Source organism: Lactuca sativa, chromosome 9 (assembly GCF_002870075.4).
Source record: "Lactuca sativa cultivar Salinas chromosome 9, Lsat_Salinas_v11, whole genome shotgun sequence".
Classification (NCBI taxonomy): Eukaryota; Viridiplantae; Streptophyta; class Magnoliopsida; order Asterales; family Asteraceae; genus Lactuca; species Lactuca sativa.
The window spans coordinates 79,765,517-79,780,508 of NC_056631.2; the positions used below are offsets into that span (position 1 = coordinate 79,765,517).

General features: G+C 36.9%; 1 protein-coding gene across 3 annotated transcripts; it reads left to right on the forward strand.

Annotated features, from left to right (window-relative positions):
• Positions 1 to 8,007: 8,007 nt before the first annotated feature.
• On the forward strand, positions 8,008 to 13,249 carry LOC111902134 (uncharacterized). Of its 3 annotated transcripts, none has more exons than XM_023898002.3 (3): positions 8,008 to 8,291; positions 11,933 to 11,999; positions 12,092 to 13,249. In XM_023898002.3, the coding sequence occupies exons 2-3, from the start codon at positions 11,961 to 11,963 to the stop codon at positions 13,223 to 13,225; spliced, it is 1,173 nt and encodes a 390-aa protein (XP_023753770.1). In that variant the 5' UTR covers positions 8,008 to 8,291; positions 11,933 to 11,960; the 3' UTR covers positions 13,226 to 13,249. The 3 variants fall into 3 exon arrangements, with proteins under 3 accessions (XP_023753770.1, XP_042754602.1, XP_042754603.1); XM_042898668.2 differs by having other exon boundaries at positions 8,012 to 8,291; positions 12,076 to 13,249; XM_042898669.2 differs by lacking the exon at positions 8,008 to 8,291 and having other exon boundaries at positions 11,156 to 11,999; positions 12,076 to 13,249.
• Positions 13,250 to 14,992: the final 1,743 nt, after the last annotated feature.

Here is a 14,992-nt window from a genome sequence, read left to right on the forward strand (position 1 = left end):
TTATTTTGATGATGAGATATTATGCTTATGTTATGTTATGCGTAGGTACTTTTCTTATGAATTATGTACCTGCCTTGGTGTTATTTGACTCGGGTGCGAGTCGGTCTTTTGTATCTTTGGCTTTTAGTCAGCATCTCAGTGTTAGTCGTGAGGCGTTGAGTCGGCCTCTGAGAGTTTCCATAGCTGGTGAGAGAGTGATATATGCCACGGAGGTTCTCCGAGGTTATGTAATCGAGATTTTTGGTGTTGAGTTCCCGATTGATCTGGTTCCAATTGCGATGGGTGATGTCTGTGTCATTGTGGGGCATGGACTGGTTGAGCAGATTTGGTGCGGTTATCGACTGCGAGCGTCAGCTGGTGACCATACGAGACCCTAGTGGGGGAGTTCTTTCGGTGTACGGCGAGGATACACGTTCAGGATCAGCTTTTTGTTCGGCCGCCAGAGCGAGGCAATGTCTACAGTAGGGCTGTAAGGGGTTTGTGGCGTATGTGATGGATGCCCGGGTGGATTCCGAGAGGCCGATTTCAGTTGAGGAGGTCCCGGTGGTGCGTGAGTTCCCGGATGTGTTTCCCAAGGAGTTGTCGGGTGTGCCTCCTGTGAGGCAAGTGGAGTTCAGCATAGATTTGGTTCCGGGGGCCGCGCCTATCACCAAGGTGCCTTATCGCCTTGCACCTCCAGAGATGCAAGAGTTATCATCGCAGCTTCAGGAGCTGTTGGGGAAGGGGTTTATTCGGCCGAGCAGCTCGCCGTGGGGAGCACCTATCCTGTTCGTCAAAAAGAAGGATGGTTCACACCGGATGTGTATTGATTACCGGGAGTTGAACAAGCTGACGGTCAAGAACCGTTACCCGTTGCCGAGGATCGACGATCTGTTCGATCAGTTGCAGGGAGCATCTTGGTTCTCCAAGATCAATTTGAGTTCTGGGTATCATCAGATGAGGGTGCGGGATGAGGACGTCCAGAAGACAACGTTCAGGACGCGTTATGGGCATTACGAGTTTGTGGTGATGCCTTTCGGGCTCACCAATGCCCTGGCAGTGTTCATGGATCTCATGAACCGAGTATGTAGGCCGATGCTAGATCGGTCAGTGATTGTATTTATTGATGATATTCTGGTATATTCGAGATCTAGAGAGCAGCATGAGGAGCATTTGCGGGAGGTTCTCGGAGTTCTGAGATCGGAGAGGCTTTATGCCAAATTCTCCAAGTGTGATTTCTGGTTGCGGGAGGTCCAGTTCTTAGGACATCTCGTTAATCAGAAAGGGATATTGGTCGATCCGGCCAAGGTTGAGGCAGTGATGAGTTGGGGGTGCCGAAGTCACCCTCCGAGATCAGGAGTTTTCTAGGGTTGGCAGGGTATTATCGGAGGTTTATCAGGGATTTCTCTAAGATCGCAGTGCCACTCACCAGATTGACCCGGAAGGGTGTTGCTTTTTCATGGGGCCCCGAGCAGCAGGCCTCCTTTGAGACACTTCGCCAGAGGTTGTGCGAAGCTCCGGTGTTAGCTCTCCCGGAAGGGATGGAGGACTTTGTGGTATACTGTGATGCATCGATTTTGGGATTGGGAGCGGTGCTGATGCAGAGGGGGCATGTGATAGCGTATGCATCAAGGCAGCTGAAGCCTCATGAGTCGAGATATCCCACCCATGATCTAGAGTTGGGGGCAGTGGTGTTCGCCCTCAAGATTTGGCGTCACTACTTGTATGGGGTTCGGTGTACGATATACACGGACCATAAGAGTTTGAAGTATTTGATGGATCAGCCCAACCTAAATATGCGACAGAGAAGGTGGTTGGATGTGGTCAAGGATTATGATTGTGAGATCCTATACCACCCAGGCAAGGCTAATGTGGTAGCCGATGCGTTGATCCGCAGGGCGGAGAGCACTCCACTGCGGGATGTATGTTTGAGATTGACCGTGATGGCTCCGGTATTGGACGTCATTCGCGGGGCACAGGCCGAGGCTATGCAACTTGAGATGCAGAAGAGGGAACGGGTTGTTGGTTTGGTTTCAGAGTTCGTTACCGATGGTCAGGGGCATATCTGGGTACCGTTTGTGGGAGGAACGCGTACCATTTTGATGGAGGAGGCTCATCGGTCGAAATTTTCGATCCATCCGGGGGCCACGAAGATGTATTTGGATTTGAGAAAGGAGTATTGGTGGCCTTGTATGAAGAGGGATGTTGCATGGTTTGTTGAGAGGTGCTTGACCTGTCGTAGGGTTAAGGCCAAGCATCAGAGGCCGCATGGCAAGTTGCAGCCGTTGGAGGTTCCCGAGTGGAAGTGGGAACAGATCACTATGGATTTCATCACCAAATTGCCGAGGACTGCCAGGGGAGTTGACGCAATTTGGGTGATTGTGGACAGGTTGACAAAGAGCGCTCACTTCCTTGCCATCAGTGAGAGTTCTTCAGCAGAGAAATTGGCTGAGGTGTATGTGAGGGAAGTGGTATCTCGGCATGGGGTGCCGATCTCGATTGTTTCAGACCGTGATGTGCGCTTCACTTCCAGATTCTGGAAGAAATTTCATGAGGAGTTGGGTACTAGACTGCATTTTAGTACCGCATATCATCCCCAGATAGACGGTCAGAGTGAGCGGACGATTCAGACGCTTGAGGACATGCTCCAGGCATGTGTGTTGGATTTCGGGGGTAGCTGGGATGCGTATTTACCCTTGGCAGAGTTTTCCCACAACAACAGCCATCATTCGAGCATTGGTATGCCGCCCTTTGAGCTGTTGTATGGGAGGAGGTGTCGGACCCCTATTTGTTGGGGAGAGGTCGGTCAGCGGGTGATGGGCAATACAAAGATCGTGCTTCAGACGACAGAGTAGATTCAGCAGGTGAAACAGAGGTTGTTAACCGCTCAGAGCCGACAGAAGAGTTATGCAGACAGGCGCCGGTCCGAGCTTGAGTTTCAGGTCGGCGACTTTGTTCTCCTGAAGGTCTCTCCTTGGAAGGGAGTGATTCGATTCAGGAAGAGGGGCAAGTTGGGGCCCCGGTATATTGGTCCATTCCGTGTGATCGCGAGGGTAGGCCGGGTCGCCTATCGTTTGGACTTGCCAGCAGAGTTGGGGCAGATTCACGACACTTTTCATGTGTCGCAGCTGAGGAAGTGTATAGCCGATGAGTCGACAGTGGTTCCATTAGAGGATATTCAGGTGGATGCTAGCCTGAATTATGCCGAGAGACCAGTGGCCATTAGAGATCGGAAAATCAAGGTTTTGAGGAACAAGGAAGTACCCCTGGTGTTGGTTCAGTGGCAGCATCGGAAGGGATCGGAGATGACCTGGGAGCCGGAGCGTGAGATGCATGAGCAGCATCCGGAGCTATTTGCAGAGCGAGACTTCGAGGGCGAAGTCTAGTTCTAGTGGGGGAGAATTGTAATAGCCCGGATCCCCAGGTATCTTTTATGCTTATATTTTTGGAGTTTTGTGAGGTGACTCGGCGAGTTGGAGCTCAAACTCACCGAGTAGGATCGCGGTTCAGGACGCGGGTTCGCGCCCGGACTCGACGAGTCCACAGAATGGACTCGGCGAGTCCTCGCTGTTTAATGAAACCCTAAATTCCCGGTCCTAACCCTATTTAAAGGACCTTATGGCCCTTCATTGCGGCTACCTTTATCTTGAGAGCACCAAAGCAGCTGAGGGATTCGTGTGAGTGAGATAAGAGGCTATTATTCACCAAATTTGTGTGTTTTTGCAAGAAAGGAAGAGGAAAGTCAAGCTAGAGGAGTTGGGGAGCTTGGATCTTCTTTCATTTCATTAAAGAAGGATTCTTGAGGTATCATTCAGAGCTTATTTCCGTATTTTTGTTGATTTGGTCAAATCTAGGGTTTCTTCATGCCTTATTTGCTTTGTATTGGAAGTGTGAGAGGTCCCATGGGGATATGGTGCTTAGATCTAGACCTTAGCAGGTCCAGAGAGTCCCTAATGTCATGGTTTATGCCCTCTCTTTTGGGTTAGAGGCTAGGGTTGCCATTTTAGAGGTTATTTCTCCAAAAAGAGCCTTGTAGGTGTGTTATGAGCACCAAGATATAGACTTTACGTGGTAAATAAGCATAGGAGGGCCAGATCTATGAGTGGATGGTGCGAATCTGACCTCAGAAGCTAGTTTGAGTAGATGCATGGCATGGACTCGCCGAGTCTGAAGAACAGACTCGGCGAGTAGCATGAAGATTGTCCTTGACCACTCAGTGAGTGGTCCAGCCGAGTTATAAGTTGACTCAGTGAGTCAGGGAGAGTTAGCGAGAGTTGACAGGTGGACTGAGTCGAGCTGGGACTCGCCGAGTTGTTCTTAAGACTCGACGAGTTGAGTCGTGGTGGCCCCGCGATTCATGCAAGGTGGAACCCGTCGAGTCAGGGGTGTACTCGACGTGTCAAAAAGGGAATCCTAGAGAGTGGTGAATACGTATAGACTCGCCGAGTCGCCCTAGTGCACTCGCCGAGTCTGGTCAAAGTTGATCGTTGACCGTTGACCAGTGTTGACTTGATAGGGGTAGTCAACCTTAGTGGTAAAAAGTGTTAATTAGAGACATCTGATGTTATAGGAGGATTATAGCTCGGAGGATCGAGCACGAGTGATTTCCAGGATTCACGAGTTATCGAGATACACGAGGTGAGTCTTCTCACTATACTTTACCTTGAGTAGGTAATCAGAGTTATGTGTCAGAGTATGTGTATGTTATGTGTATGCTATGTGTTGTACTGCATGATGTCTATGTGATTTATGCTGTGCATGTTTATAGAGTTGGAACCGGAAGGTTCCCAGAGTTAGAACCTGCGGGTTCACAGAGCTTGGGTGCACGGACCCATAGAGTTATAGCCTCGAGTGGCTAATATATGTTTATGTGGTATTTTGGGGAACTCACTAAGCTTTGTGCTTACAGTGTTAGTGTTGTTGTTTCAGGTACTAGCGATGACCGTGGGAAGGCGCCGGCTTGATCTGTACACACACATGGGATTTTCGATATATATGTGATCTTGGGATTTTGTATGATGTGAATTGGGATTTAAACTTAATGTTTTTATGAAAATTAAATGAGAAATGTTTTTATAATTTGCGAAAAATTATTTTGAAATTCACGGTGTTACAATGTTCTGGGCTTGGGAGTAAGCCAAAAATAAGCTGAGGGCCAGTAGGGCAAGCTAGACTTATGTTGTGAGCTCGGGAGCAATCCAAACATGAGTTGTGGACCAAAAAGGCAAGCCATACTCATGTTATGGGCTCATGGGTAATCCAACCTGATGGTTGTGGACCTAGTATGTATGTGGTTATATGTTTGTGTGGAGGTACATTGGGGGAACTCACTAAGCTTTGGCTTACAGTTTAAGTTTTATGTTTCATGTACTTTAGACTTTAGAGGATCAGGGAGAAGCAAATGCATGATTGTACACATCCTTTGATGATATGTTTTAGAGATGTTATGATACATTGATTTTGGAACAATTGTACTTGATCTTGGGTTTTTATTACTTGGGTTTGATTGAAAACAATAACTTCTCTTTAATTTAAAAATGAAAAACTTTATTGTGCTTTTGGGATTTTTCATCCTATTTCTTCAAAACGAACCAAAACATCTTCATCCAATGCCTATACAACATCTTCTGATGTAAAGTTTCCACCTGGATTCGACCTACAACAACATATGTTTCATGAAATAAACTCACAGTCTCGGAGGCAATGAAAAGGAAAGAAAGTGGCCTCGACATCATCAACACCAAATGAAATCATTGATCCCGTCAACGAAATTGTCGACATCCACACTATAAACAGAGCAAATGTTTGAACGAAATGATCACTTGACAGGAAGGTTTCTACGAGATAGTTATGCAGTTTTTTCTCAACCCGCATAATCACTTGAGAGGAAGGGTTCTACGAACGATGTTTGAATGGTAATAGAAATTATAGCAAAATATAGAATTATCGTGTATTTTTTTTACTTATCATGTAGTTCTTTTATTGTCTTGTCCTTTTTTGTTACCTTTTCTTTAATTACCGTCTATTTTTTTTTATTCATACTAGTTTTTTATAATTAAAAAAATATTATGTTATATTTTATTTTACATTTTCTAATTTAATTAAACTAAAATAGTTAAATCACAAATGGGTTGAAAAAGATATTATTTTCATGTGTTGTGGGTTCGTAAAGATAAAATAGAAAAAAAAGTGAAAAAATGATGTGGAGCTTATGTAAAAAATGGATTGACTGAGTTGGGAATCAACTTATTTTTTTTGAAAATGCCTTAATTTTTATTAACATCTAGAAAAAAATAATTTAAACAAATTTAAACAAAACTTTACAAATGGTTTTAATGTTTTTCAATTTTTCCCTAAAATAGTTCTTATGAATTTTTTTTGTGTGAATGGTCTCTTTAGAGCAAACATTGCATACCAGTGGTCCTTTTAATTTTAAATATGTCTCACTAGTAGTCTTTCTGATTAACTCTGTTAAAATTTTCTTGTAAAACCTACGATGAAACTACATTTTTGCCTTCTCACCAGTCTTGAAGAAAACCCTTCTTTCTTTCTTTCTTTCTTTCTATTTCTCTCTCTTTCTCTTTTCCACATCATCTCCATCTTCACCTCTATGTGCTTCAACCCACCATCGTCACCAATCACCATTTAGTCTCTAACACCATCATCAGTCAACACCACCACCGGTGGCCACTGCCCTTAAACACCATCATTACTGCCCTTCACCCACCACTACCATTGAACACCGTCACCAACACCACCATCAACACCACCACCACCCTCGACTTGCACCACCACTACTAACATCGACCACCACCATTATCGTGGAGCACCACCCATTCCAACACATACTAAGTTTTTTTTTCCGCACCGACACCACCATTTCCCTTTCTTCCGTCTGTTACACCTACAAAATTTTGTCAACACTTGTAGATTCTGGCATGACCAAAAAACTCGTTGCATATTGTAGACAAAACAACACCTACTCCCACCACCACCTAAAATAACGAGCAACCACCACTAGTAGCCATCAAAAACCTGAAACCAAATCAAGAAAAATCCAAAGAAATCTAAATCTGACACTACACCCACATGAGAAACCTAGTCGTCACCACTACCTCTTGCTTCTAACAACTGTCACTACTGTCTAACAAACTTCGTTACCACCGCCAAATCATCGTCACTACCATCGACCGCCAAGCAAATCTGGTCCGGACGGTAATGAGAGGTGGCTAAAGGCGACGATCTCTTCCCAATCTATCTTTTCCGAGTAATTCTAACTCCAATGATGTTATCCTTCAACTCTGACGAACACCACCATGTCCTACCAGTATACCTAACACCAACGCTTGAATCCTTTTTTTCTTCCTCTATGTCGACATCCAAGCCGTAACTTTCGATTTGTTAGGTAGGTTTCATGACAATAATTGAGTCTAGGGGTTTTAAGGGAGGTGATGGTCAAATTTTTCGACAATGGAATGATTATTAAGGTTCCTCAGAGATGGGAAGAGAAATGACATCAACAAGAAGTCAAAAATGGGTGGAGGTCTAGGTAAGAAGGGTTTAGCGGGGGAAAGGGTGGTGTTACAGGAGGGAGAGAGAGACCGCACTGGTTAATAAGAAAATTAAAAGACAATATAGTATTTTTATTTATATTTAACATAAAAACTAATGGTGTTAGTCATAAAAACTAATGGTGTGTAATGTTTGGTCTAAACAGAAAATTTGCTTAAAAAGTGTTTCATAACAACTACTTTGAAATAAATTTAAAATTGTAAAGACTATTTTTGAAAATTTGTCAAAAATTTAGGGGGTGTTTGGCTTGGCTTTTCAAGGGGCAAAAGTCCTTTTTGGAAAAGTCATAAAAAATCAGGTTTTTTTGACTTTTTTAAAAAATTCATTTTTACTTGTATCTAAATCTAAAAATAAGTTTTAAAATGCATTTGTCAAACATCTTTTGTTTTCTATCTTTTACTAAAAAGGACATTTGGCTTCTAAACAACTAAGCCCAACGCCCTCTTAGTTATTTTTTTTTTTGTGTGTTTGTCTATTTGACTAAATATAAACCAAGGGTTAACTTAACACAACAAAATGTATCTTTATACGAGTATTTAATTTTCAGTTTCCAAGTTAACATATTTACAAATAAGTTCAAAAGCCCCTCAGGCCTCAGCCTCTCGGCTCTCTCAGACATCAGCTACCTGCCTCTCCGTGTTTCTCACTCTTCTCGAGTTCCGGCCGCCTTCAGGACTCGCCCGCTCATCGGTGCTGCATGCTCCCCGTTGCCTCTGTTTGTCTGATAAAGCTATAAAGAGGTATTTTTCCAACCTTTAGTTCCGAAATATATTATTATTATTATTTATTAATTGTTTGATAGGTTTGTTTACAATGTTGACCCATCTCCAATCTTCCATTCTTCATTTATTCGGATCTGTAATTTTTTCATGGGTTTATCAAGCAGCATTCATATTGAAAAAGCAATTTTGGAAATTTTGATTTTCGAAAAATTCGTGCTGATTTTCTTAAATTTCGTAAAATTATGGTTATTATATTTTCACAATGACCTATTTTAATCAAGTCAAAGTAATAGTAATGAAGCTTGTAAAATCTTTAGAACGTAATACTTAATTATTAGTATAACCTTAACAAATTAACACTAAATTACTAAATTAACAGTGTAATATAACATAATAATAATGATTTATGCAACTTTTTTTATAAAAATTGAAAAAAAAAAAAAAAACTAAAAGAAAAAGTTCAGATGTGATGTGTGCAACTTTACCTTGTAGAAGGGGTTTTAGATAATAATGTAGCCTATGTATAGCTGTGTAGGTAGCGGTGATTACCGACGTCCTTTGTTCCCCATATTATATTTTTGTTATTATTTTATTCGAATTATTTATATATTTAGTATATATTACTTATTTATATTTATATTTTTGTTATTTGTATTTATATTTTTATTGAAAGTCTGGCATCTTGTAGGTAAAGTCTTAAACTATTCGGTAAAAATATTGAAAAATGTTAAATGAAATTAAGTTGATTTGTCATTATTATTACTAGTTGTGAGACCCATATGTTATACACGTTGGATAAAACAAAAAAAATATTAAGATTTAAACAAAATTTATTTAAATTTAAAAGGAAACATATTAAATACTATATGAGTTGTAATATTGTAATTTATTGGTTATTCTCAATTAAGGCAATTATTAATTAAGGTGTAAATATCCTCCCTAATAAATAAAAAACTTTTTGCCACTTGTCATCTTCTTAGACATTTGGCCACATGTCATTTTCTTATAATTTAGGTTTTCTTTTTACATAGTCTAGAAAAATTACACATTGGATTTTTTAAATAAGGAAATTTTATAAGAGTTAAAAATATTGATTCCTAATTTATGGGGATTAATTTTGGGGAATTGATTTGGAGGAATGATTTGGGCAATTTTAAATGAATACAAAGCAATTAATTAATATCATAACCAAGGCAGTAATTTCCTTTTTTGCTTTTTCATATATGTCATATATGGACATTAAAATTTTACTATTTACCCTTTTGACAATTCATATTTCTAAATAAGTGAGTTTGCACGTACCTTTATTGAATTGTTCCTTATAGTATCTTACATTCATTTCTTTCAATAGTTATCTTTATTAGTATATAGATTGAAATACTTACGTATTCATCATTTACGTTGTATGTAATTTGAAATTATACTTTAAAAATGTTTAATGTTTAAACCTTGATCAAAACCCGTGTAATACACGGGTGTTACGCCTAGTAATGTGTTAATTAAGAAAGATAAAAAAAATGAGAAAATGACAAATAGAAAAAACATTTATTCAAAAATACCACAAAATGACAAGTGTCAAAATTCATGAGAGATTGACATGTGGTAAAAAAAACATTTATTTATTAAGGACTAGTTGTGAAACCCGTATATTATACGGGTTAATTAAAACATAATGTTAAACAGGAGCGATTAAATGAAGAGTTTATTTGAATTTGAAATATGAAATAAGTGAAAATCATGAAAAAAAAACATGCAAAAAATAAATTAATTGAAATTATGTGTTTAATTGTTAGACCCGTGTACTAAACGATTTATTATAATAAAATGTTAAATACATTTGTTTAAAATTAAATTTATTTGAAATTGAAATTGAAATTTCAAATTTGAAATTTGAAATTAATAGTTATTATAGTAGGTTTAATTTATGGAAACTAAATTAATGATATAGTGGAAATGAATAATGAAGTAATTGACAAGTAGAAAATAAATATATTTCAAAATTATGACAAAATGACATGTGGTCAAATAAATGAAAGAATGACAAATGGTAATAACATTTTCATTTATTAGGGTAGATTATTATTATTATTATTATTATTATTATTATTATTATTATTATTATTATTATTAAACTTTATACACATAATAAATTCTGAACATTATAGACAATTGTTAAATAAATAAAATTGCAATATTTTAATGTTATGAATAGGGTTACCTTTATAATAAATAAACTTTGTTTACGGACAATTTGTATGAATAATATTTGATATATTATGGTTAGATATTGGTTCAACTCTTTTATCTTATTTATTGGTTTTATTTTACCATCAAATATAAGTTTATATATAATTACAATTCACATGTTATGAAGTAACGTACGTGTGTTAGTATAATACTTTCTAATAAATAAAAAAACTTTTTGCCAGTGTTAGTATAATCCTTTCTAATAAATAAAAAACCTTTTGCCACATGTCATTTTCTCCTTCATTTGTACGTATGATATTTTTTAGAATTTTAGAATTTTCTATTTTTCATTTGTCATTTTATTGTATTTTTTATTTTATTAAATTAAAATTCTACATTTAATATGTAAGGTAATATATATATATATATATATATATATATATATATATATATATATATATATATATATATATAAGGTATTTATCAGAAAAGGTTTATATATGTAAATTATTCAATATATTAAAACCTCATTAATTATAATAATTCAAAAAAAAATTTATTTTTCTTATAAATTTAAATATTTTTCAAATTGTTAAAATTTCATATTTATATCATTTTAAATAAACCCATATAATATATGCCTCTCACACCTAGTACTATAATATAATGTAAACTGATTTGTTTTAATAATTTGTTACGTACCTAAGTTAACCCCTAAAATTAAGATGAAAGTAAATCTACAAACTTAATTTTATTTCATCAATATTATGTAATAATAGTTAAAAGAAGTAGAGTAAAATTGGATATAACCATGATAATAAAATCTTGTTTTATTTCTCTATTAAATTGAATTACCGGTTGCACCGTCAGTTAATATATCTTTTTTTAATTTAGTTTTTAAAAATTATAAAATTCTTGTTCCGGTTGCGTTTGAATACGAAAATAATGTCATATGCCTGTATCTCTATTTAAGGGTGTAGTTTTTGACTTTGCTTTCAACAAAAAGTTTAGGCACATAGAAGATTTTAGTTTTATTGAAAAAAAAAAAAAACTTTTAATCTCGAATTCAAAAATAACTTTTAGCTTATTATTTTTATGTAATGTAATTTACATCATTTAAAGCTAATAAGTAATAATTAATAACTCAGAACACATTTGTTTTTACAATAATTTATACTACTATTATTGTTATCAGTTCTAAATAAATAAAAGTAAGCAAGGAAATAACTCATTATTTCTTCAAGAAACTAATAAATTTGGAAAATAGCATATTACAGTATTTTTTAACAACTTACAAGTTATAACCAATCCTTGTAGAACTTATGATTTTATAACATAAAATATTACCTTTTAAAAACTTACAAATTATAACCAATCCTTTCTAGAACTTATGATTTTATAACATAAAACATTAGTTCCTTAATTCCTTTGCATATCCCTTTATAAAATTTCAAATATTGGAAATATTACAGTCACTATCATCTCGCCCATTCAAAGCAAATGACGAGTTCTCATACATCAGCATTTTCCAGTGACATGGTATGGTATTTTATTTTACTACTGTTCATTTCATCTTCCTAAATTATCCGGCAACACAATCCATTTGTAACAAAAGATAAATAAATTTTCAGGTGTTCAAGACTCATCATGATTTAATTGAATGGGTACAAAACAAAGGACGTTCACTTGGTTACATTATCATCATTAAAAGAACCAAGGTAAAACCAAGTGGGTGGATATCTAAAACTACACTTATGTGTGATCGTGGTGGAATCCACAAAAGCAGCAAGCCCTCTACTAGAAATACTAAGTCAAAAAAAATTAATTGTCCATTCCAATTGGCTGGAAAACACTCGAAGTTGTATGGTATTTGGACTCTACAGGTGGTATGTGAAAAACATAATCATGAACCTGCATCAACTATGGAGGGTCATCCATATACAATGCGATTGTCTGATAAGGAAACTCATTTAGTGGTTGATTTGATAAAGAAAAATATGAAACCATCTGATATTTTATCAACATTAAAGGAACGAAGTAAAGATAACGTGTCTTCGCTTCAAACCATATATAATGCGTGCAAAAAATACCTCGGGAAGTTAAAAGAGTTAACTATTTCATCTTTAGCCGAGGAACCAATGAGAAATAGTTCATATATGGAGCAAAAAAACCACTCATGCTCATACATAAATCAATTACCTAATTTGTTTCATCGGTATATAATGCACATACATGATGTAAAAAGTGATGGAAACTGTGGATTTCGAGCGATAGCTGTTTGTCTTGGTCTTAATGAAGATGCATGGCCAACTATTCAATCTGATTTAATGGAAGAGTTAAATACACATAGGGATGAATATGATGAGATTTTTGGACGGGAATGTCGGTTAAAACTTCACAACTCTTTGAATTTTTTTCGTTCGGATATAGCTGCGTCACTGGAGCATTGGATGTCTTTGCATGATATGGGTATCGTGATTGCTTCAAGGTATAATGTAATATTACATTGTTTGAGTGTTGGAGACAGTATTACATATTTACCACTTCGGTCTACTCCTCCTCTATGGTATCAACATGTTGCTATTGCGGTTGGACATGTTAATGATAACCATTATGTCAAATTAGATTTACAAGGAGGGTATCCAATGCCTTCGGTTGTGCCTCAATGGGTTCATTTCAAACATGTGTGTGCTTCCGCATGGGTTACTCCGTATATTAATAGACTAAATATGTACGCACAACATTATAATGTTCGATATTATTAAAAGTGTTTAAAAACTTGGTTAAAACTAGTTCGTTTATTATTTGTGTTTTAACTTGTATGTTTAACTACAGACAACACGCAAGATAATTGAAATTATATAATTTTATTTTGACAAGAATGCATGATAATGAATGTCCCACTTACAAATTACATTATTACAACATGTACTCGCCCAAGACATTTTGTAAGTAAAAACTAAATCTAAACATATTCTTGGTGATAAAAAAAATACTAGATATTAACAGCTAGTATGAATTAAATATTTAACAGAAATGACTGTTCAAGAAAACTCTTCAAACCATAAAATGGGGTTTGAGAATACCTCTTGTAGCAGTACGCATTTCGTATTTTTCAACTCAGAACTGTGCGGTATCATTGAAGAAAATTGTAACATTTGCAACCAAAACTTTGCGATATCATCGAAGAAAATTGTAACATTTGCAACCAATGTTTACAAAAACCCGTTGCCACTTTCGGTGAAGATCCTTGTCTTTTCAAAAGAAAAAAAAGATATTTGTACGATGTAATGTAATTTTGAAAGAAAAAAAAAAGACTACCATTATCTATTTTGTCATATTCAAACTTTTTTACCATATAAACCAACAAAGAATATTAGAAAGTCATCTCAAACATTAGGTCGCTGCTCAATCACACCTTGAAACCACGGGAAAGAGTATAGAGGTTAGGTTGTGTAGTGTCACGAACGGGTCATAGATAACCAATTTGGTTTCATGTCTGGGAGGTTGACGATTGAGGACAACTTATGAAGAAATATAGAGAGAAACACGGATCTTCATATGGTGTTCATCAACTTGGAGAAGGTGCATTATAGCATTCCAGAAAAGGCAATTTGGAGGACATTGGAAGATAGAAGGTCCCTAGGAGTTATGTGAGGGCTATTCGTTATATGTAATGCCAGATCTATGACATGTGTTCGAACACATCAACTACAGTTAAAATCGAGCTTAATAAAGGCTCGAATCTCATCTCGTATCTTTTGCCTTGATTCTACATAAGATGTCTTGTGAGATCCATGGGAAGTGCCTTGGTGTATGTTATTTGTTGATGACAATCATGACATTGTGTTGGTGGTCGAGTCTAAGGTTGAGTTGAATGCTTAGTTAGATACATGGAGGGTGACATTAGAAGAAAAAGAGTTATGCATCAGTGATGTTAAGACCGAGTACCTTTGGTGAAATTTCAGTGGGGGCGAATGACGAAGGAGTAGATGTAAGTTTAGGGGAGTATGATCTTACCCCAAAGGAGAGCTTCAAGTATTTGGGTTCCATGATCCATAAGGGAGGGGATGTGGAGGTAGACGTTTCTCATCGCATTAAGAGAAGTTGATTAAAGTGGAGGGTAACCTTAGGATTTTTATATGACAAGAAGGTCTCGTTGACACTAAAGGGGGGGGGGGGGCGATTTTACAAGGTAGTTATTGATGGGTTTTATACATAGCAAACAATCCTATGTGTGCATGCAACCTTAATTTGAGGATCTATGTTTTTCACTATTAGACATACAAGCATTGAACACAAAAACTAGAAAACCCTAGGAGGCACATGTAATTTTTGAAATTAACATATAATTAGGGTTAGGATACATACCTTGATTGTTATATTGTAATAACAATCAAATCCTTGAAGATCTTGAACTTTGGTAGCAAGCGCCACAAGTGTTGCGCCTCTAATGGCTCACAAACAAACCTAGCAACCAAGGATTACTATGGAGAGAGAATGGAAGTGAAAATTTTGGCTCTAAGCCTCAC

Coding starts and splice junctions, on each gene's coding strand:
- LOC111902134 (XM_023898002.3), top strand. CDS start 11,961: ATGACGAGTTCTCATACATCAGCATTTTCCAGTGACATG. Junction 12,000..12,091: donor CAGCATTTTCCAGTGACATG/GTATGGTATTTT, acceptor ATAAATTTTCAG/GTGTTCAAGACTCATCATGA.